The sequence below is a fragment of the Pipistrellus kuhlii genome, unplaced genomic scaffold (assembly GCF_014108245.1).
Source record: "Pipistrellus kuhlii isolate mPipKuh1 unplaced genomic scaffold, mPipKuh1.p scaffold_m20_p_6, whole genome shotgun sequence".
Classification (NCBI taxonomy): domain Eukaryota; kingdom Metazoa; phylum Chordata; class Mammalia; order Chiroptera; family Vespertilionidae; genus Pipistrellus; species Pipistrellus kuhlii.
The window spans coordinates 70,711,989-70,735,390 of record NW_023425562.1 but is presented as its reverse complement, the minus strand read 5'-3'; the positions used below and the strand labels follow the sequence as shown (position 1 = coordinate 70,735,390).

Below are 23,402 nucleotides of genomic sequence, written 5' to 3'. Positions count from 1 at the left end.
TTGTTGTAAATTAATGGACCATATATGTGTAGGTTTATTTCTGAGCTCTTTATTCTGTTCTATTGGCCTATGTATCTGTTTCTATGCCATTTACCATACTGTTTTAATTACTATAGCTTTGTAATATAGACCAGGCTCCTGGGTCTGTTGCCTCTTGCTGTAACTTGGATGTGGTATCTGTTTAAGACCCCTTTCTCCATTAGCTACAGTCCTGCGTGATGCAAGCCCCATCAAAGCCAGGTGATGTAGAGATGTCTCCTGGCAGCAGTCACAGAAATGGGCACACCAGATAGGGGTTATGCGCTCCTCTCTGGATGACACGGATTATTACAGTATCATAGGACCAGGAATGCAAGCTCATTGGGCCTCTAGACTAGGTGATCAAGAGGCATCACCTAAGAAGTAGCTATAAAAATCAGGGTACTATATGCATATGAATGCTCCATTCCAGGAGATACTAGTGCTCTGGAAGGTGGCAAAGGTGGCTGCTGGTCTGGATCCCTGGACAGCATTCCAACAGGCTCCTGGATGTGTGTGTGTTAAACACTTTAACGTAGGCAGGTGAGCCTCCTTCACTTTAAGTCTGGGTGCAATTGGCTGCCTCTGCGCTGGGCCCTTTAGAGCAGTATCTCAGATTACTAGTCCTGTGTGTCTTGGAAAGTGAGCTATGTTGGTTTTCAAAGTTAGATGTTTCGAAGGCTCGTCTCTCAAGTGCATGTCTTAAAAGTTGGGATGTCAAACCTGGGTTTGAACCCTTCACTCCTCAGGGAGAAGCTCTGGGTTTTGAGTTCTCTCCTGCTCGTGGGACACCATGCTGAGGGTAAGGCTTACGAAAAGACTGAGCCCCAGCCTCTCCTATCCGCATCAATGTGGTTTTCTTTTCATTTGCCAGATGTGTAGTCATCCTTCAGCCAGCCTTTAGGTTTTTTAAGAGGAAATTGTTCCATATTGTAGCTGTAGACTCATTGTGTCCATGTGAGGAGGTGAGTTCAAGATCTCCCTACATTGCCATCTTGAACTTGGAGTATTATTTGGATGTTGTACATTTGAATTCCATACTTGTTTTCAGAAATAAATTGTGATTTAAAGCAGGAGAATGTCTGTATTTCTTATTTTCTCTTCTGGTTTCAGGTCTTATATTTACTGCCTGACATACTTAGGGTCTTTCACTATCCTTTTTTTCTAGAAAGAAGAGAATGACTGAATAACTTTTGGTAGATCCTTTCACACTTAGATGATATGAGATCCACTGGGGCCTTCTTTAGGCGACAGATATTTCTTCAGTTCTCTGTCTCTGAGCTCTAAAGAAAGATGGGGATAATCTGGAAAGCATTTCAGCTTAAATCAGTATCCTCTCCTAGCGGAGGTTTAAGTGATAAGAAGTTGGGTGGCAGATAGTTTACTGGCACTGGGGTTGGACCTGAGGGGCGGGGGCTTTGTCTGGGATGGTGATTACCCATTGTAGCTGGTAATCACATTATTAACGGCCATCTGATATTATTGAAAACAAAGTCATTATTATGATACTTTAACAGTCTCAAGCCTTAAAACCACTCACAGTCTAATTCAATAGATAAGCTACTTAAGCATAGACAGTCACAAGGAAGAACAGATTTTGTGTCATATTAGCAAATTTGATTTTCATTAATGCAAGATGAATGTCTTCTATAAAACACTTTCATATCATATTAATGACATGATAGCAAACAGCATTCATGGGTTGCTAGGCAACACAAGGACACTCTAATGATCTCCTCTGTACTTGAGAGGCCACAAAGGAAAGATGCCAGAGCTCTGAGGATATTTTCCATTTCTTGAGAACTGTGTCTGCCGGAAGACCACTATGGACTGGGAAGGAAGGGAATTAATGATACCATTTACCAAGGCAAATAGATTCTTTGCTTCACAATTCTTTGCTTTTCACTGGCTGGCTGGATGGGAGAGCAAAAACTGAGGCGAGGGCTTAAAAAATCTCAATCCATATGTCCTTCCCTCTGCTGAGGTAGGCAACAGGCTCCTGTGAAACCAGGGCAGAAAGTGTAGTGCACACCAAGTTTGCTCCACTTTTTGCCAGCCCTACCTCCCTGTGGGTTATGGCCCCAGCAGTCCTGCTGTGACTTCATGATTCCATGAAGCAGGGACAGTCACCTGACCCAACTGTTATAGCTATGTACTGATGTACAGCAACCATCCCCAAACTTAATGGCATAGAGCAGCAGCCATCTTCTTGTGCTCATAATGGCTTGCCTTTGCTCCATGATGGCAGCTGGGAAGACAAATGGCTGGTGGCCACTCAAATGACCGGGGCTAGAATCATCGGGAGGCTTTATGCTCACATGATTGGCACCTGAGCTGGTGACTTGGCATGGCTCAGCGGACACTTCTGCTTGAGTCTTTCCCCAACGCTTGGGCTTTGTCACAGAGTGGCAGCCTCTGGACAGTTGGACTTCTTACACAATGAGTCAGGACTCTACGAGTGAATACTCCAGAAAACAAGCTGGGAACTGTGTGGCCATCTACAACTCAGCCTCGAAAGTCACATGGCCTCAGTTCTATCATAGCCCATTGGTCAAAGCCATCCCAAGCTGCTCGGAGCCAAGGGATGGGGGCACTGTCTCTGTGGAAGGAGTGTGAAATAATTTGCAGTCACAGTTGGAAACAGCCATACCAAGCCATACTAATGAGTTAGTCTCCAGGAAACCTGGATTAGGCACTGAAATGCCTCTGGCTCCTTTCTGTGGGGTTTGAAGAGCCAGCTGAGAAAGCTGTGCAGAGAGAAAGAAGTAGCCACTGCTTGGTTTCTAGCTATCTTGTGATCCCTCCCTAAGGACCAGCCATGTCTCCGTCCTTTGAGATACAACCATGAATCCATACAATGAACTCTGCTTTTTAACTTAAATCTAGATTTGGCTGGTTTATGCTGCTTCCAAATAAAGAGTCCCAAATAACTAGAGACTATCAGCAGATTTTTCAAGTAATTACCGATATAAATGTGATTGCTTAGATAGAAGATATATATTCTAATTTACTAATTTCCATTGACTTTTTGTTATAGAAAAATAAAGATTTTTTTAAACACAAACCCCCAATTTTCCCTAGCCCGAACTTCCCAAAAAGTTTATATTGCAAATTTTTTTTGTATCACAAATTAGTATTTCTGTTTATATTATCTTATCAATGCAAAATTAATCACATTTTTTCTAATATAACTGTGCTTTTCTTAGAAATAATAACTGCCTTTTTCTCCCTTAGTTTCCAATATATCTAATACAATTTTCTCAAAATGTGCCAGCAATTCTGCAAAATACCACTTTATATTATTTTCCACATAAACACATCAAATAATCAAAATAATGGCATCCCCCACCCTTCCACCCCAGGATCCCTCCCTTTTACTGCCTTCTGTGCTCCAGTCTGGCCTGGCCTGGCTGTCTCCTGTGTGTGAACTGCCACACACTTTTCCAGTGTTTGAGCTCCTGCTTTACTCCTTCTTAGGTTACAACTTTGGTTACTTCTTAAAAATAACTTCATTATCCAGAATTAAATTTTTTAAAAATGTTTAAGAATATTTTTTAATTATTTTTAAAATATGCTTGAGGGCATTATGCTAATTAAATAAGTCAACTGTTTTTTCTTCTTTTACTTGTCATTTTAGGGGATTTCAGGAGGGAGAGGAGGTAAACCTGTATATTCAATCTGCCACATTTAACCAGAAGCTCCTGAATTTTTTTTTTCAGTACAATTCTAAATAGCAAATCGTTTTTTATCAAACTTTTCTGAATTTAGGTTTTTATTCAGAAATAATTGACATGCATCCCTGTATAAATGGATGTGAAGAACACGATGGTTTGATATATATACATTGTGAAATGGTGCCACAATAGGTTTCATTCACATCATCTCATACAGACACAATACAAAGAGAAAGAGACTTCTTTTTGTTCTAAGAACTCTTAGTATCTACTCTTTTGAGGATGCCGCTATACACCACATAGCAGTGTTCACTATAGTCATCATGTTGTACTTGACATCCTGTGTGCTTATTTATTTCATACCTGGAAGTTTGAACCCTTTGACCACATTTCCAATTGAATTTCTAAATTAGGCTCATAGATTCCAAATTCTGGGACATAAATTTATTGGAAAAACCTTCTATGTAAGCCTGAGTTCTTTGTTCCCATGGATTTGGGGACAAATAATAAAAGATACAATAAAAAGAGCTGTGTTCATCATTCTTGTTACTCTGTTGTTGCCTGCCTACTGGGGGATCAGAGCTTGAGGCAAAGACTGTTTTATGTGGGAGGCACCATCCCAGGGCAGCCGGAGTGAAAAGAAAGGGAAATGGGGTGGTGAAAGATCGGGGACAATGCAGAATTGTGCACTATGTTCTGGCCACCACTTCAGGCCAGGCCCCACGCAGGATGTCTCTGGGTGGGTTATGTGAAGAAACTAGGTCTTGGGACAGTCTACTGGAGGCAAGGAAAGGGGTTTATCTTCTCTGGCTCCCTCCCAGCCGCAGAGAACTGGATCCCTGCACTTCTGTCCTGCCTCTCGCAGCCTCTTTGGCAGTCACCTAGGGAGCCAGATCCTACCACCTATGGCACAGGGCTTAAGCCACGCCCAGGGATGGGAGGAGCAGCAGAGACTGATCAGGCGAGACTGGGACATGGCCATGTTGATGATCCGAGTGGATGAGCTCCTTAGAGGATCCAGACCTTTCTGAATGCCTCCCAGGAAGTTTTCAAAGCGGGACTCGGAAAGAAAGGCCCCTCTGCTATCTAGATACCAAGCTAGGAGGTGCTGAGCCTGCAACTTCCCACGACTTCCACCTGGGGGAGGCCAGTCGGAGACAAGGAAGCCCACATGCAGGGACAAGAAGGCAAATTCTGATGGTGTTTTGTTTCACATCCTGCCCATCCCTGGAGGTAGTGCTGGGGATGTTAGGTGTCTCCTGGGGTTTCAGTCAGTTTGGCCTGTGCTCCTATCACTGTAGATTGGAGATTCCTGATTAATGGTTATGATCAAGAAGAATACTAACACATAATTTTTTAAAATCTTATATCCAATAACAACTTAAATGAATCATTAAAAAACAAATAAACCCTTAACATTAAAAATGCTTCTCCACTTCAGCTATCTTCCTACTTAGCGTGCTATGGCTGACCTGTTGCAATGAGGGCCTAGGTTAGCGCTTCAGAAATGAGTTTGGTTTACATATTAAATCCTTGCCAGGGCCCCAGCAGCCTTGGGTCCTAAATCCAAAAAGATCCACTCTCAGGTCTGTGCAGAGGGCAACAACTGGCCGGTGAACACCCTTCAGGGTGCCCTGGGTGAGGGTGGATCCCTGGTAGCCAGTCCGTGTTAACATCTCGAATGAGTCCTAGCTCTGTCCAATTATCACGTGCAGAAAGCCTACGGCTTGCAGGCGCCGCTTGTCAGCTGGGGCTGCTAGCGGCTGGGAACTGATCATTAAGGCTGCCACGAAGCAGAAAAGCCACCTCCCGGCAGCCCCGCGGCCTCCAGCGTGGTGTATATTTTGCTATTTCACTTGGATTTGCTCCTAATGATCGAACTATAGATTATTAATGCTGTGAGCCTCCGGGAGCCCAGCGTGACTGCGCCGGGCTCTATTCTGCCCTCGGAGCCTGCAGCACGGAGCCTGGCCTGGCAGACGGTGCTCCGGCAGCTGCTGGAGTCGCTGGGGCCAAAAAAGTGTCGTGGGGTCCAAACGGTGGCTCCGATTAGCAGCTGCGGGGGCATCGTCGGTGGCATTTGGTGCCCTCTTCTCCCCAAATTACTAGAGTGAATAATAAGGCACAGAACACAGCTCAGAGTTCGCTGGGTGGGTGACAAAGTGTTTTAGAGAGAAGGAGCAGTGGTGGAGGCCATGCTGGGGCCATCTGTCACTCTGCAAAGCTATCCTGGGCGGGCGCTGGGGACAGTGCTGAGCAGCACGCACAGACCCAGGCACGGGGACGCCCAGGGCCCGCGGCAGGGCGACCCTGGAGAAGGAGGAGGAGTGCGGCACAGGACCCTGTGTGGAACAGCTCCTCCAGGCGGGCTCTGAGCGGATGCTCCCTGCACAGCCTCTCCTTCAGTTTTCACCAGGAAGCAGAGAAAGGAAGTGAAGCCTAAGGAGTGAGGTGACCTGCTTAAGCTCACACTCTGGGTGAGGGCCGAAGGACCCTTTGGTGTGTTTTCTGAAGAATGCTCCCTTTTCAGTTTTCACCGCCAAGTGAGAGCCAAGAGACCCCTTTATGCCCAGATAGGGAAGCAAGGCTGGTATACTGTCAGAAGCAGGAGTTGAACCCAGGCCTAGCTGACATGGAGCTGGTTCACATGGTGACTGAAGGGGAGTGCCCAAGGGGCACTACATGCCTTGGGCAGCCCGGCCCGCAGCTGGTGGAAACAGCAAATTCCCCTCTGTCTGGCTTCATGGAAGCCTGATAAGCTGTGAGGAGACAGATCTGGGGTACAAATCTGCCTTAGCTCAGGCTAAGATTGGGTGGCTTAAACAACATAAACTTATTTCTCACAGTTCTGGAAGCTGGAAGTAATATAAGATAAGGGTTCCAGAATGGTCAATTTCTGGTGAGGACTCTCTTCCTGGCTTGTAGATGGCTGCCTTCTGGGTCCTCACATGAAATCTCTTGCTCTTCCTCTCCGTATAAGGCCACAGTCCTACTGGATTAGGGTCCAACCCTTATGACCTCACTTAACCTTAATTACCTTTCTAAAACCTCACCTCCAGATACAGTTACAATTGGGATTAGGGCTTCAACATATGAATTCTGGGCAACAAAATCCAGTCCTGGTGAAGGAAATAGACATACAAGTCTGGGTAGCACAGAGAGTCCCAAGCAGATGAATCCAAAGAGGCCCACACCAAGATACATCATAATTAAAATGCCAAAGATGAAAGGCAAACAGAGAATCTTAAAAGAAGCAAGAGAAAAGCAGTTAGTTACCTACAAGGGAATGCCAATATGACTGTCAGCTCATTTCTCAACAGAAAATTTGCACGCCAGAAGGGAGTGGCAAGAAATATTCAAAGTGATGAATATCAAGGACCTACAATTAAGATTATTCTACTCAGAAGAGTTTTCATTTAGAATAGAAGAACAAAAAAAAAGGTTTCCCAGACAAGAAAAAAGGAGTTCATCACCACCAAACCAGTATTCTATGAAATGTTTGAGAGTCTTCTTTAAGAAGAAGAAGGGAAAAAAAGGATTAAAAATCTGAACAATATAATGGAAATAAATACATATCTATCAACCATTGAACCTAACAAGAATATAAAGGAACAAGCAAAACAGAAACAGACTCAGAGATACAGATAACATTTTGATGGTTGCCAGACGGGAGAAGGTTTGAGGGGATGGGCGAAAAAGGTAAAGAGATTAAGAAGTACAAATTAGTTGTTACAGAATAATCATGGAGATGTAAAGTACAGCAGAGGGAATAATCAAATTCTAATAATTATGTATGGTTTCATACAGGTACAAGATTTATTGGGATGATCACTTAGTAAGCTATAAAGTGTCTAAACACCTAATCACTGTGGTATACACTTGAATTTAATATAATATTGTGTGCCAACTATGTTTAAGTTAAATAAAATAAAAATAAATAAAAATCATTTCAATTAAAAAGAACTTCATGCAGACTTTGACAGTGGTCCACATGGTTTCTTCAATTTGGTGTAATTCTTTGTACTCAGGAAAATAAAAACGTGGATTAACATTAAGAAACAAAAGTATCAGTCTTTTTTATGATATAAAAACTTTAAAACTAGATGATAAAGAGTCATTACATAATGAGAGCGATGTAATCATTGCATTTGTTTTTAAAACATTTTTAATGGTATGAGGAAATGTTCTTATATTTTAAAATGGTGACAATGGTATGTGAGTCTGTTTTCATAATACTTTAGATAATGTATTCTTTATGTAATAGGACAGAAATTTAAAAACTAATGGAAATATTAATAGTAGTTATATTTAATGTTAATGTTATAAAAAATAAAAGTCTTTTAACATTAAGAAAAAAATCTTCTCTATGTGTGTCCATGAGACTTCCTTTGCTTTATGGTGATTGCCAGAGGGAACAAAGGCTCAGGGGAAGAAGAGGGTACGGGGGATAAATGCAGATGGATGGAGACTTGGGGTGAAAACACACAACACAGTGTAGAGATGATGTGCTGTAGAATTATAAACCTGAGACCTATATATTTTACTAACCAATGTCTCCCCAATAAATTAAATTAAAAAAAAATCTTGGCCATGAGATGAAATATTCACATTTTCTTTATTCATTCATGCGCACTATGCTCAAAGCAATGTTTCTTACTAACATGACTAGGACTGAGGCACTTGAAATAAGAGTTTACACCCTCCTGATACCTCAAAACCATAAATAAAAACTAGATCCAGGCCTTTCTGATAAATACTAAGATGATATGCTAAACCATATTTTTATGACAAATGAGGCAAATTATTGGAACACACTGGATACTGAGATTTTTTTAAAAGCTCCATGCTGTATGCAGAATCCCAAGTGCTCATTATTTTAAACACTCATTCCTATGTGAATGGGTGCATGAGCTTTTCTTTCACATTATAATCTTTGGCATAAATATCCAAAGGGACATGCGGTGGCTATAATTTCAGTAAAGTTCAAAACAATCTCCATACCAGGAAAGGCTAATTCCATACAAACGTCACAGTGGGAAGAAGGAGGTGATATATACTAGGAAAAAAAAACCCAAACCTTAGTCTTTTTTGTTTGTTTGTTTTCTTCTGTTTTTGTTTTGTTAATCTTCACCCGAGATATTTTTCCATTGATTTTTAGAGAGAGTGCAGGTAAAAGAGAGAGAAACATGGATGTGAGACACATCAACTGGTTGCCTCCCACATGCACCCTGACCTGGGGGCTGCAATCAAGGTACATGCCCTTGACTGGGAATCGAACCTGAGATTCTTCAATCTGAGGTCTGCTGCTCTAACCACTGAGCAAAAAAGCCAGGTCCAAACTTTAGTCTTTTAATCAAAGCAATATGACAACTAAAAATGGACACATGTTCTGCCAGCTGGCATTTGGCCCCATACTGGTCTATACTTCCAGATCTCTGGTTGACCGTCTCAGTAATGAGGAATGTTTAAAAATGTAGGTTCAGCCTCAGAGGTTATGTGATAGTGTGAGAAACACCACTAGGCAAGCCCGAAGGCCTGGGAATGGTCCGAGAGGATCCCCCAGCCGGATCACACAAGCACATCCCGTTGAAATCCTTACAGGGCAGAGACCTAGACTAACATCAAATGACTGGGAAGGAGAATGAAGAGAATAAGTTTGTTTTTTAAAAATATATATATATTATTGGTTTTCTACAGAGAGGAAGAGAGAGGGATAGAGAGTTAGAAACATCAATGAGAGAGAATCATTGATCAGCTGCCTCTTGCACACTCCCCTACTGGGGATGTGCCCGCAACCAAGATACATGCCCTTGACCGGAATCGAACCTGGGACCTTTAGTCCGTAAGCCGACGCTCTATCAACTGAACCAAACTGGTTTTGGCTGAAGAGAACAAGTTTTGATTTTAGCAAACATCTGAGAACATTTTCTTTATAAGGCAGTCAGACAGAACGGAATTATAGGGAATGAGACAGACAGGCAGCAACACTTTGCTGAGTCTACAGAAAGGCAAGCCTAGGACTTGTGAAGTAGCCAAAAAGGAGATTTGCATCTCGGGAGACCTTGTATTCAACAGCTTTTCGGTATGTTCCAAAAAACTGACCAGTTGGAGTGAGAAGTCCTATTTTAAGAACATTTCGTTAAGTCTGAAAAAAAATACAAAAAAAACACACAACAACTTAGGATTTAGTGTGTGATTTCCTACTGGAAACAACACCAGGGCACTCTTGACAGCAGCACAAAAAACACTGAAGTCGTCATTCCATGACCTCCCTTTGGAGTCTAATAAACGAGGAAGAAGACGGGGTGGGCTGGCAGCGTCCTGCTTTGCAGCTCGGAAGACAGAGCCAGCACAGGGCAGCTTTCCTGAGAGAGTAACTTCTGGAGCCTCACAGTTCAACAAGGTAATGGCAGCTCGTTACAGGGCCTGCTCAAATCCCATTTAGAATATTGCGCACAGCAGCACTTACCCACTAAAAATAGGCCATCGAGTGCCTGGGGAAGCGTGCAGGAGGGTGGCAGTGCTGGCAGGAGGGCTGCATGAGGGCAGTCTTTGAGGGATGAGCATGCTAAGATGTGAAAAGAGATAATTTAATCAAGGTTTATGAGTATCTGATGGGCTCATACAAAGAAGCTAGGGCAAGACCTATTCACGCCGGTGAGGATAAAGGATGCTACAGGCTGTTAATGAAGGCTAAGGGGTGGGGGAGCAGGGCTTCTGCAGGGCCATTGGTAAGTGGGGTAAATGACAGTGAGGTAGAGCTAAGAAAGCAGGGAAGGCCCCGGACATTGCCTTGTTAAAGCCCCGTGACGGGGACTTTGACAGCGCCCTCTGCCCCAGGTCCTGTGGGAGGGGCAGTATCACAGGGCGGAAGGTGCTGCTCATTCTAAACATCATCGACAGACTCGGGGTGGGGTGGGGGACTGCAAGGTTTGCCATAGGCGTTGCATGTGGGACAAAAGTGCTCTTAAAAGGAAGATTGGGAAAAGTCTTTAGTAACATTTGTTTATGTGAGGTTTAAATGCTGGCTGGGTCAGAAATTAACTCATGATGCAAATGGACTCCATTCTTTTTCCAAAGTGATCTCTCTCTCTCTCTCTCTCTCTCTCTCTCTCTCTCTCTCTCACACACACACACACACACACACACACACACACACACATACACACAAGCGCATGCATATGCAGAGTCACCAGTGGTGTACTTCATTGCCAATGGTTTGTGCTGGTGCTGTGAAGTGAACACAGAGACTAAAATAAGGTAGAATCCAAGCCAGCCTGGGCCCCAAACCCGCTGCGCGCTGCTGTCCTGTGACAGCTGCCTGCCTGTGTATCCTGGTGGACGACTGCCTGCCCACCACCATGTGTCCCTAAATGGATCCAAGCAAGTCCCACTGCCGGCAGCAGGAGCCACTGCTCAGGACGCCTCCACTGCCACAGCATCTGCCCCTCTGGCACCACCAGGGCCTGCGAGGTCCTGGCCTTTGATGGTGTGAGATTAGATTGGAGGGAGTAGGAGAAAGAAGCCAGAGGTTTCCTTTGAAACTGGATAAGAACTGATCTTGTGGTCAGGCCTGACTGGCAGAAGGTAGAGCACCTGGTTAGCAGTGAGCCCTCCCGGAACAGAGAAAGGTGCCCCCAGGCGTAGAGGATGGAAATCCGCCCAGATTCGAAAGAGAGATGTATGTGTCTGGTGTTGCGGAGGTCAGGGGAACAATCCGTAATCCCATCCCAGCCAAAATCAGCGACACCATTCCCCTGCCTGCTTGGAAAGAGACTCGCCCGTCCATCTGACAACAGACAGGGCAGGCAGTGCTGAGCCAGGAATTAGCCCTGGGATCTGGCAGCATTTCCCGGCACTTGAAAAGAATGCGGCCACAGCTGCAGGCACATATTAACACGCGTGTGGGAGTGACTGACTGGCATGGCGTTGCCCTCCGGGCCTCACTGAAAATGACCAGCGACTGCTTGGATGAGCAGCCACCGTTTTCCTGCATACCCCCTCCGTGGTTCTTGCTTACAGATGTCAATTGGTACGTCCTGTCGTCCAATGGCATCCCGTCAGCTATCTTAAATATCCACTCTTGGCAAATCAAATGAACTTAAAATTATTATTACCATCAGTTAACAGCTGCACCCTGACCAGTGTCTAAAGCTCACAAAATCTGTCTGCTTCAACATCACCTTCTTCTTGGGGAAAATTTAAAAGAACCTACAGTTAAATTATTTGGATGAATGAGAGTTTAGAAAATTTGCATAATACAAAACCATACCAAAAAAAAAAAAATCAGTGCATTTCTATACAACAGCCATCAATAAGAAATAATATTTACAACAGTCAAGAAATCAAGACCTATACTATGCTATGATACTGGACTTAATAACAAAGATGTCAATTCTCACCTAATGAATCTAAGTTTTAATGCATTTGCTATCAAGTCACAGTGCTTGACAAGTTTACATAAACTTATTGGAAAAGCAAAGGGACAAAAATATCCAAGACACTCTACAGAAGGCAGGATTACATTAAAATGAAAGACATCTGTTAAGTGACATCTTAAAATAAGTGGAAAGACAAAGCTCAAAATGGGAGAAGTTATATTAAGAATTCATAACCAACACAAGTTTGCATCCAGGATATATGGATGACCCTATGAATTAGGAAAAACATGACACCCCCCAAAACACGGACCAAGGCCATAACAGGCACCTCACAGGAACTGCCCCAAATGGCCCATAACGATAAACATATAAAAAGGCACTGAGTTGTCATTAATCAGTAAAGGGAAAATTAAAACTACAGAAAGACACCTTTACAAACCACCAGAACAGACAAATTTTAAAGTGTAACAGCATAAGGATTGGAGGCACTTTCATGCTCTGCTGGGGAGAGTTCAAGAGATAAAACCTACTTTTGGAAACATTTCTGAATCACTAGTTCACCCGAGAGAAATTCTTGCAAATGTGGTTATTTGTAATGTCATCACACTGGGGACAATTTAAATACCAATCAATGGGAAGACGGATGAATAGTGACACAGTTACCTAAGGGAATACTATACAGCAGGGAAATAATTGAACTGCAGCTACAAACATCACCATGTGAGGCCTTATAAACATAGTGCTAAACAGCATTGACTTTCTCTAGTCAGCCACAGAATCAATTCAAAGAAGCCAAAAGAAATTGATACTTTTTAGAAAATCATATATATGTGGCACATTTTTATTTTTTATTTTTTACTAGAGGCCCAGTGCATGAAACTCATGCGCCGGTGGGGGGGGGGGGGTCCCTCAGTCCAGTCTGTGCCCTCTCACAGTCCAGGACTCCTAGGGGGATGTCCACCGTGGGGGCGCACTGACCACCAGGGGGCAGCTTCTGCTTTGAGCATCTGCCCCCTTGTGGTCAGTGTGCATTATAGTGACCGGTCATTCCGCAGTTTGGTTGATTTGCATATTAGGCTTTTATTATATAGGATTGTTGACACTATTACAGATGTTCACCACAAGGTTGTCAGAGTCTATGGGTTATGTAAATAATAGTGGCCCAGTTCATGAAACTGGTGCACAGGGTTGGGGGTGGGGGATATCCCTCAGCCTGGCTTGCACCTCTCCAATCTGGGACTCCTCGAAAGATGTCCTACTGCTGGTTTACAGGGAGTGAACCGAAACCGGCAGTGGAACATCCCTCTAGCAAGCTGGGACTTCTGGCTCCTAATCGCTCACCTGCCTAACTGCCTGACTGCCCTAACCACTTTGCCTGCTGGCCTACTTGCCCCAAACTGCCCCTCATCGCTGGCCTGCTTGCCCCCAAATGCCCCCCCCCCACCAGCATGATCACCCCCAACTGCCCCCCTGCTGGCCTGCTCACTTCAAACTGCCCCTTTCCCTGCTGTCCTAATCATCTCCAACAGACCCCCACTGATGTCCTGCTTGCCCCCAACTGGCCCCCTTGCTGGTCTGCTTACCTCCAATGGCCCTGCCCTCCACCAGCCTGAGCACTCACAACTGCTGTCCCATCCTGGCCTGATCACCCACAACCTCCCTCCCCTTTTGGCCTCTAATTGCCTCTACCTCAGCCCCGTCACCATGGCTTTGTCCAGAAGAATGTCCGGAAGGTCTCCTGGAAGGTCTCCCAATCTAATTAGCATTTTATTAGTATAGAGTCCTGGTGCATGGGTGGGGGCCGGCTGGATGTCCCAGTTCAGCGTGGGGGTTCCCTTGGGGTGTGGGGTGGCCTGGGCAAGGGGCCTGTGGTTGTTTTCAGGCTGGCCACGCCCCCATGGTGTTAGGATCCCAGCTGGAAGGACATGGCCAGCCTGGGTGAGGGGCTGAGGGCTGTTTTCAAGCTGGAAACACCCCCTTCAGGGTGGGGGTCCCCTCTAGGGTGCCTGCCCAGCCTGGGTGAGGAGCTGATGGCTGTTTGCAGGCTGGACAAGCCCCTAGCCACAAGTGGAGACCCTTACCCCATGGGAATGTGGCCAGCCTGGGTGAGGAGCTGAAGGCTGTTTCAGGCTGGCCATGCCCCCTGGCGATCTAGGCTCCCAGCCCCTCCTTTTTATCTTTTTTCTTTTTTTTCTTTTTTTATCTTGAGCCAGGGCCACCTGGAAGCAGGTATCTGAGATTTATTTATCTTCTACAATTGAAACTTTGTAGCCTTGAGCAGAGGCCAGGGCCAGCCAAGATGGGTGGAAAACTTGGCTTCCTCCATTGCTGGGGACAACCCAAGCCTCCTACTCACTCCAGCTCTGTGGCCGCCACCACCTTAGTTGGGTTAATTTGCATACTCAATCCTGATTGGCTGCTGAGTGTGGCTGGTAAGTGTAACAGAAGTACAGTCAATTTGCATGTTTCTCTTTTATTAGGGTAGATGTTCTTTGGCTTGTCCCTTCACCTTTTTTCATCTAGTTTCTCATGCCACCCTCCCCTCTGATAGTTATCAGACTATGCCACGTATCCATGCATATGTTTCTAATGTTTGTCAGTTTACTTTAAAAAAAGATTTTTTATGATTTCAGAGAGGAAGGGAGAGGGAGAGAGAGATAGAAACATCAATGATGTGGCTGTCTCCTGCACACCCCCTACTGGGGATCAAGCCCACAACCGGGCATGTGGCCTTGAGTGGAATCAAATCTGGGATCCTCAGTTCACAGGCTGACGCTCTATCCACTGAGCCAAACCAGCTAGGGCTGTCAGTTTATTTTGTTCATTAGATTCCATACCTTAGTGAGATAATATAATATTTCTCTGACTGGCTTATTTCACTTGGCATAATAATCTCCAGGCCCATCCACACTATTACAAAAGGTAAGAGTTCCTTCCTCTGGGGGGGGGCCTTGTAGTATTCCACTGTGTGAATGTATCACAGAAGAAGCCACATTGAGACTGGTAGGAAGGGCAGAGATCAGAAAGGAGCTTGCCCAGAGAGGCATGAAGCCTAAATCCCAGCTTGGATCCCCAGCTTGGAGTGCCAGAGCCAGGAAGAGGGGCCTGTGTAGCATCCAGCTGTGACAAGCAGCAAGGTTTCAATTGCCCACAGAGAGGTAGAGCACACAGGAGATACAGGCACCCTCTTAAGGGGCCCACACACAAACTTGCTTTTGCAGCCCATCACCCTGGGCTCCAGTGGAGGGAGAGCAGTGCAGACTGGAGTTGCCTGAGGTGAGTCTGGGGGTTTGTGCTTTGGAGAAAGAGGTGGCGAACAGCCAAAATATACCGTATACCATCCCTGTCATCACTTTGTTTTAGTGGAAATAGATGAAAATGGTCTTTTCTAAGCACCAGACTATATCCAGAAGTAGCCTTCCTAAAGTGGTAGGATAAACAAGTGTTTTAGAATTTGAAAGACCAAGATCTAGATCACCCAGTCAAACCAACCTACCAGTGCAGAATTCCCGTAACAATATCTCAGACAAATGGCCACCTTTCCCTGCTTGAGCACAAGCTGTGTGGAAGACAGCTGGGGTAATGAACAGCATGTCTGTGGTTGTGGAGTTCTCACCAGGACTAAGTGCTTCCCTATCCCATTCCCAGAATACCTCTCAAACTTCTGACCACTGCTTTCACCAGCCCTGGCTCAAAGGAACTCGAACTCATCGCATCCAGGCTCATCCATGGCGTGGAAGCCGTGCATGGGTGCATCTGGGACTCAGGCCTGTGTGGTGGCTATGAGAGCTATGTGTGGCTACTTCTGGAGTCCATGCATTTCCCCATGTAACTCTCCACGTTCAATGCTAGCGCTCAATGCTAGTGGTCAGATGTTATTTATTATATGAGAACTAGAGGCCTGGTGCACAGATTCGTGCACCAGTGGGGTCCCTCAGCCTGGCCTGTGCCCTCTCACAATCCAGGGGATGTCGGACTGCTGGTTTTGGTTCTATCCATGCAGGCCCTGGTGGGACTGGGCCGAAACCGGCAGTCCGACATCCCCCGAGGGATGTAGTAAGGTGCAAAGTGGCAGGCAGCCAGGGAGGAGCCCAAGCCTGGGCCAGGTGGCACACTGCTCCAGCTCATCCCTGCCTCACTGTGCCTGCCGCTGCTGCTCATAGCGCTGCTGCTCATAGCGCTGCTGCTCATAGCACTGCTGCAGAGATGGTAGAAGCTCATGCTGCTGCAGCTGCGCTTGCCAGCCATGGCATCTGGTGCCCTCCAGTCAGCTGAGTGGCTCTCCCACTGTGGGAGTGCACCGACCACTAGGGAGGAAGTCCTGTTTTGAGTGTCTGCCTCCTGGTGATCAGTGTGCATCATAGTGACTGGTCTACCCGTCGTTTGATCAGTCGCTTAGGCTTTTATATAGATAGATGAAATCTCTGCCACTCTAGCTTCTCCCATGAATTCCTGTTTTGCTATCTGGTGCATCACAAAAACACACCCTTCATTCGTAAGACACTAGACATGGCATTTCCCCTTAGTATTAATACAATGCACAATCCGCCTTACCTGTAGAGATCGGTGATCATCTTGTCGTCAAACCGAGCACACAGGTTGTTGAGGGCTTGCTCGTGCTGCCCAAACAAGCGAATGTAATTGGAGGTAGGGAAAGGCTCCTTAGAGAGGCATGTGATGGTCTCCACCATTTTATAGTTGTTAATATGAATTCGGAAATAAGTGCCTTTTTTTGCTTTACCTGTTATTATTTCTTCACCCTGAAAGGGGGGTAAGGGTAGGAGAGAATGGATCAGAAAAAACAAACAAAAAAAAAAAAAAAAAAACACACACAAAAAAAAAAACACATTAGAAATATTTCTGAACATTGGAACTTTATCATAGCAATTAGTTTTCCAAATATAACAAACTAGGTTATATCTTTGGCTTGTTGCAAATAAATGTAACAGATATTGACTAATCTCAACAGAAGATAGCTGTGTCCGAAGGCACAGACTTGGACTTAATGACTAATTGTTCCTCGGGTTATTTTAACCTGTGATTGCATCGTTAGGAGTTTCTAAATTAGTTGCTAGGTTACAGCCAATTCTCTAATCCTCAGCACCTCACACAGCTAATACGTGGGGCTGGGCTTACTCTGCTCGGTGATGTGTGTTAAGACTGCTAATTTTTGTAGTTTTCCACAGCACCGTTTTGAGAAAAACTCCTAGTCAAAAACAATCAGAAAGATTTTCAGCTTTTTCAAGTTTACTTAAATAAAGGAAATGAGTAAAAGGTGAATGTCTGACAACTTGGATTGGGGAGGTTTGGCTGTTTGGGAAGGCCTGTTTCCAGGGAGAAGGTTCAAGACTATGGAAATACACATACACAGTCTGCAGGCCACCTTTTTGCTTGTAATTGTCAACGCCTTATGTCCCCTAGAAACTGGCTGGCACTGCCATAGAAGCCCAGATGACAAGGAAAGATGCCACTCAATTCCATGTCACCACCACCTTTTCTATGTCAGCCCCTAGTGACGACTGACCTACCGACCAGGACACACTCTCCATGGGCTCAGGCAACCAAACTGAGAACCCGTGGCAGACAAATAGGTTTTGTTGATGGTGGATGAACCTTCCGTTTACCCGCAGACTCTGAACGCAGACTCATGGTCACACTCAATAAATCTTTCCTGAGTGCATATAGATTTAAGGTTTTGCTCTGAACTTGAATGTGGCATTTATAAATCCAAGGCAAGTTGGACTACACTGATCCCAAACATTGACTTGGTCTCGGACCTCCCCTGGGGATTTTGTCTAAACAAGGACACACAGTTTAAGTAGATTTTTAAGATATATTGAAGCAACAGGTGGGTGTTTGGATATCATATTGCAAAAACCCGAGAAGGTACAAGGTGAGATTTACAGGAGGAATATCAGGTAAATCCTGGGCCAGTCTCAAGTACGTGTGAGAAATTGGGTATTTGGGGTGGGAGGGAGAGCAAACATAATTTAGTAAAAGGCTTGGGGGGTGCAAGCTGCCCATCCTTCATAGAGATGGATGGATACAGAGAGAAAATCTACCTGCACAGCAAAGAATTAAAAAACAATTCAGCAAGGCATTACCTAACAGAACAATGGTACATCCTAATGATAAGGTACAGCACATCCCCTGTTATAAACTATACTTCACAACAGGGCAATATGTTCACAGTACATTTTATACTGTAGAAGCAGATAATTCCTTTTTTAATCAACATTTTAACAAATGTCATTTTCTGAGGTTGGGAGACTAAGTCATTTTTGTTGTTTCTATTTCTGTTCATTTGACTACGTGGAATTTCTAGTTTTTAAACAATGACTATCACTTCTAAAATGATAAGTCATTTTTAAGTACTCTAGTTGTGCTGTGGCAACGAACTAGACTTTTGATGAAAAAAAAAATGAGAGGAAGAGACATGAAACAGAAAGCAGAAGAAGAAAGAGGGAGGGGAGAGAGGGAGGGAGGGAGGGAGGGAGGGAGGGAGAGAGGGAGGGAGGGAGGGGAACTGTGACTGGATAGGGGTTGTCCGGAGAAGAGTTTGGAAAAAGCCAGCTTGAGCCACAGGCAGCAGACTTTCTGGTGTCCTTATCTAATTGCCCCCTTTACCCTTTGTTCTTGCTACCGCATTTTTCTGATCCCAGATCACCTCATACACTTTTAAATTCAGATCGGTTTCCTCGGGAATTCACATATATATAATATATTATATATATTATATATATTATATATTATATATGTTATATATATAATATATATAACATATTATATATATATATATATATATATATACACACACACACACACACACACACACACACACACATAACTGATTTCAGAGAGGAAGGGAAAGAGAGAGAAAGAGATAGAAACTTCAATGATGAGAGAGAATCATTGATCAGCTGCCTCCTGCACACCCCACCCACACTGGAAATCCAGCCCACAACCTGGGCATGTGTCCCAACCGAATGGGAATCAAATCATGACCTCCGGGTTCCTAGGCTGATGCTCAGCCACACCATCTGGGCATCCTCAGGAATTCTTGACTTCTCAGATGGAGCAATGAACACACCAGGCTGGGGCATTTGGCATCACAGAATAATCTCTGGCATCAACTCCATCACAGCAAACACTATTTCTGAATCAAATACACACAGACCATGGGAGTAAAGAATGTGCCCTCCTGCACCTTTCTAACAACTGGTGCAAGGCTTAGAGACCATTTGAGTTGGTGCCAGCAGCTTTAGGCCAGGAAGCCCCTTGCAGTAGGGTTGCCTTAGAAAAGCTGAGTGAGTGCCTGAGGAGGGGCACGCCCTCACCGTGGTGGGAGGGTGGCTGGGGGTCCAGGAGAGAGGGCCCTGTCAACAGCTTTGGCACAGTTTTAGCACCAAATGTCTCCAGGGTTCACCAGAGAGCAGAGTCAGCCATCCCACAAGGTTATGACCCCTCCTCCTTACAATTTCTTTACGTGAATGAATAAGAAAGGGAACCCGGGCATCAAAGGGGCACCCCATGCGATGTGCCCATGTGGCTGACAAAGTTTTGACCTAGCAGCCTTTCACTAAACACTCCACTTTCTGCTCACAAGGACCCTGTGTATAGCGGAGATGGTTTGGGGCACCGTGAGGTGGAGCCCAATGAGGCTGCTGGCCGACAGCAAGGAGTCTGAGCAGACGAGCCCTTGGGTGTCAGGCAGGTCCAAGAGGGCTGCCTTGTCAGCGTCATTCTCAATGACTTCATCACAATCTGTTTGTTTGGGGGCTTTTTCTTTTTTTTTGTCTTACTTTTCAATTTAAAAATTGAATTCTAATCTTTGGGTTGCTTCTGTATGTTTTCACACATCATGGCTATGAGGGCTTAAAGAATGTAAAAAGTGGTCACACTGTAGAGAAAGAAATGACTTGTGCTATGATGGCTAACATTAATTAAAAAAGTAATTGCGTCCACTTCACGAGATGTGACATTCTGTTAGCTCAGTGGAGGTGGGGAGCGTTCTGTGAATTTGGAGCACATCGGTATTTTTGTACTGACATTAAGGACAATTCACCTACACATGGGCTTCTCAGACAGATTAGCGTTGGAGGGCCAGACCCATCTACATTTCTTGGGTCATTCCTGTATGGTGGCTCACAGATTGGGAAAATCCTGCCTCTCCTCACAGAAAGTCGCTCCACTAATGACAAGGCAGCTTCCAGCTCTGCCATCCCATGAGGGAACCCAGGAGTAATTCTGGGGGGTGTGTCCAGTTCCTCCTTTTATGTATGTAAGCAAGTTGTTAGGAAATTTGGATCTTGAATTTAAGATTTTAGTGCTGTAACTGGTTCTGGTGTGTTTCCTTTTCCTTCTTTTGGATACAATCATCCTTTTAAGTTCCTTTATGATTCTGACCAAAGTTGGGAGAGGGCTCTGGAATTTATGCCAAATGGAAGACACAGGATTAATCAAACTTGGTGTGCAAGAAATTGAGTTCCCAAGTCTCGTGATAAACGCACAATTTTAAATTTAATGGCATTCACAGCAGAACTTGTTGTGACAAATTCCTTTACTCGGTGGTGTATAGCCAACGAAGCATGTGGACTGGAATCTGTAAAGATTACCTCATTACGGAGATGATTTGAGGTCCTTTTTATTCCTTTTGTCAGATTACCTCTCTGAGAGCTCATTAATTAATAAACTACTAACCTAAATATTCCAATTCATGAGTGCTACAGAAGTCCGAAATCTGTACTACATTTATGATAAAAATAGTAATTTCCTTTTTTTGGTGAAATATTGTTCAATAGCTCCACCCTTGATCAATTGGTTATATTTAGGTGACTGCCTGAGAATTTTGGCAACAATTCTACTTCATCAAATTAATCCCAACTCCAAAAGATTGTCATGAAACCTTCCTACATTTTTTTTTTCTTGGAGAATAAAACAAGAAAAAAATCTGTTTACATCTACTGAACTTATTAAAAAAGAGGCACACCGGGCAAAATGGTTCATTAAAGTCAGGGATCCTGTTCACATACCATCATAGTGGCAGCCACAGAATCTCCCTCATTCCCTAAAAAACCCTTTGGCTCCTCCTCTGACTTTATTTAGAGATAGCCCTGGTTCATAAATAAAGGACACAGTGTGTAGGAAATCACAGTGTCCTTGAAGAATCTGGTTCTGTCTGAAACCACGTCCAGTATTTTTCTGCTCTTGAACATCTTTGGCTCCAGTTACTTATTGACGATGACCAAAGTGCACAGCCTCTGAACACGTCATCTGGGCTTCATCCTGTTCATGAAATACCCCATCTCATCAGTGGCAGATTGTATTCTACAAAGATGGCCACCCATCCCTCATTGTTTCTACTGACACTCTTCCCACTGACACTCTTCCCACTGAGAGATGAACTCTACGGCCCCTCTCCTTGAGTCCTGGTGGGCTGTGACTGCTCCAACCGAGGGCGTGAAGGCGGTAGTGCTGTGTGACTCTCGAGGCCAGTCATGGGAAGCAATGCAGCTTCTAATTGCTAGTGGGGACACTTGAACTCAGAGCCCTAAGAAATCTGACTACTCTGAGGTTACCAGGCTATGAGGAAGCCCGGGTCACACGGACAGCTCAGGTGTGATGCTCTGGTCAGCGCTCCCTGTGTTTGAATCATTCCAGCCCTTCAGAAGATCCAACCATTGTGTTGGCTCTAACGGTCAAGTCCAGACATAGCGGAACAGTGGCAAGCCCTTCCCACTGTGTCCTGTCTGAATTCCTGACCCATAGAATCTGAGCAGAATCAAATGGCCGCTTCATTTCTGTTACATAGCAACGGAAACTGGAACATCATTTGCTTCGATCCTTTATTTGTAAGAAAGTTTTTCATCAGACCACATGTAATAAGTACCCCTAAAAGAGTCTGGGAGAGGCCCAAGGCAAATAAGGTTTAAACACAGAGCATTTGGCCTTTCCCCAGAGGAAAAAGATTTCATTCTTTATCTAAAACTATGATCAACAACATCCACCACTGATGGGTCACCTGTTTTGTTCCTAAAAGGCAGTTTTACTCTATATGTAATCCCTAAGAATCCCAGACACCCAGGGAAGTTGAATAACTTCTCCAAAGCCCATGGGAAGTATATGGAAGAGCTGGGATTCCAATTTTCTGAAGGGAGAAGGGTGAGGGGCCAAGAGTGTGTACAGTTTGAGTTTGTCCCCCTTTGGAGGAATTTTCCAATAGTATTCACTTACATCTCATTGACAAGAACCTGCCACAGGGCTGATTCTATTCTCAAGGAAATCTGGGAAATGCGATTACTGTGGTCATTGTCATCAACACCCCAAAATACTCAGGATACGAAAATGGAAACAGAGGTTACGTTGCCAACTTCCAGTGTCTGACTCACTGACAAAAAAAGCAAACATGACACATCAGAAAGAAAACCCCCAATTGACCACAAACACCCCTTTTGGACCATCTGTCAGAGTATCTTATTTAAGGAGCTTGCCAACTGACCAACCACACGTGTCCTTCTGGTTATCTGGAACCCAAGGATGTCCCCTCATTATACTTCTGCATCTTTTGGATGGTCCTTCTTGTGTAATTCAGGGAGGGCAGGAGAACAACAGGGTTTCAAGGGCATTCCAAACCCTATGCAATTTATATACTTGCTATGTTGCCATGAAGGCAATTATTTTAGTTACCTATTGCTGTATCACAGGTTACCTCAAAACTTAGTGGCTTAATGTCCTTCAATAGGTGAATGAAGAAATTAACTATGATATATTCAGATAAAGGAATGCTATTTAGCACTAAAAAGAAGTGAGCTATCAAGCCATGTAGCACAAATACATATTACAAAGTGAAAGAAGCAAACAAGGGTGGGGGGGGAGGGAAGTGGAAGAGGGCATAGAGGGATAAATGGCAATGGGAAAAATTAAATTAAATTTGAAAAAGAGAAGCCAATCTGAAAAGGCTACATACTACACAATTCCAACTATCTGATATTCTGGATAAGGCAAAACTATGGAGATGGTATAAAGGTCAGTGGGTGCCAGGAGTTAAGGGTGAGAGTGATAAAGAAGAGGAGCACAGAGGATTCTTAGGATAGTGAAACACTCTGTATGATACTGTAATGATGGATACATGTCACTATACATTAGTCCAAACCCCTAGAATATACAACTCTAGACTTTGGGTGGTAATGATGTATCAATGTAAGTTCATCAATCATAACTAATGTACCACTTTGATTGGGGATGTTGATAATGGGGACAGTATGCATGAATGGGAGCAGGGGTAGATGGGAAATCTCTGTACTTTCCTCTCAATTTTGTTTTGAACCTA

The 23,402-nt window shown here is 44.4% G+C and overlaps 1 protein-coding gene across 1 annotated transcript in view; it reads right to left on the bottom strand.

Moving 5' to 3' along the window:
* The window catches only part of CFAP61 (cilia and flagella associated protein 61), a 218,618-nt gene that overhangs the window by 26,400 nt on the left and 168,816 nt on the right, over positions 1-23,402 (bottom strand). The window contains exon 25 of the mRNA XM_045574878.1: positions 16,628-16,833. Coding sequence (XP_045430834.1) covers positions 16,628-16,833 — 206 coding nt within the window. The remainder of the gene's footprint in view (positions 1-16,627; positions 16,834-23,402) is intronic.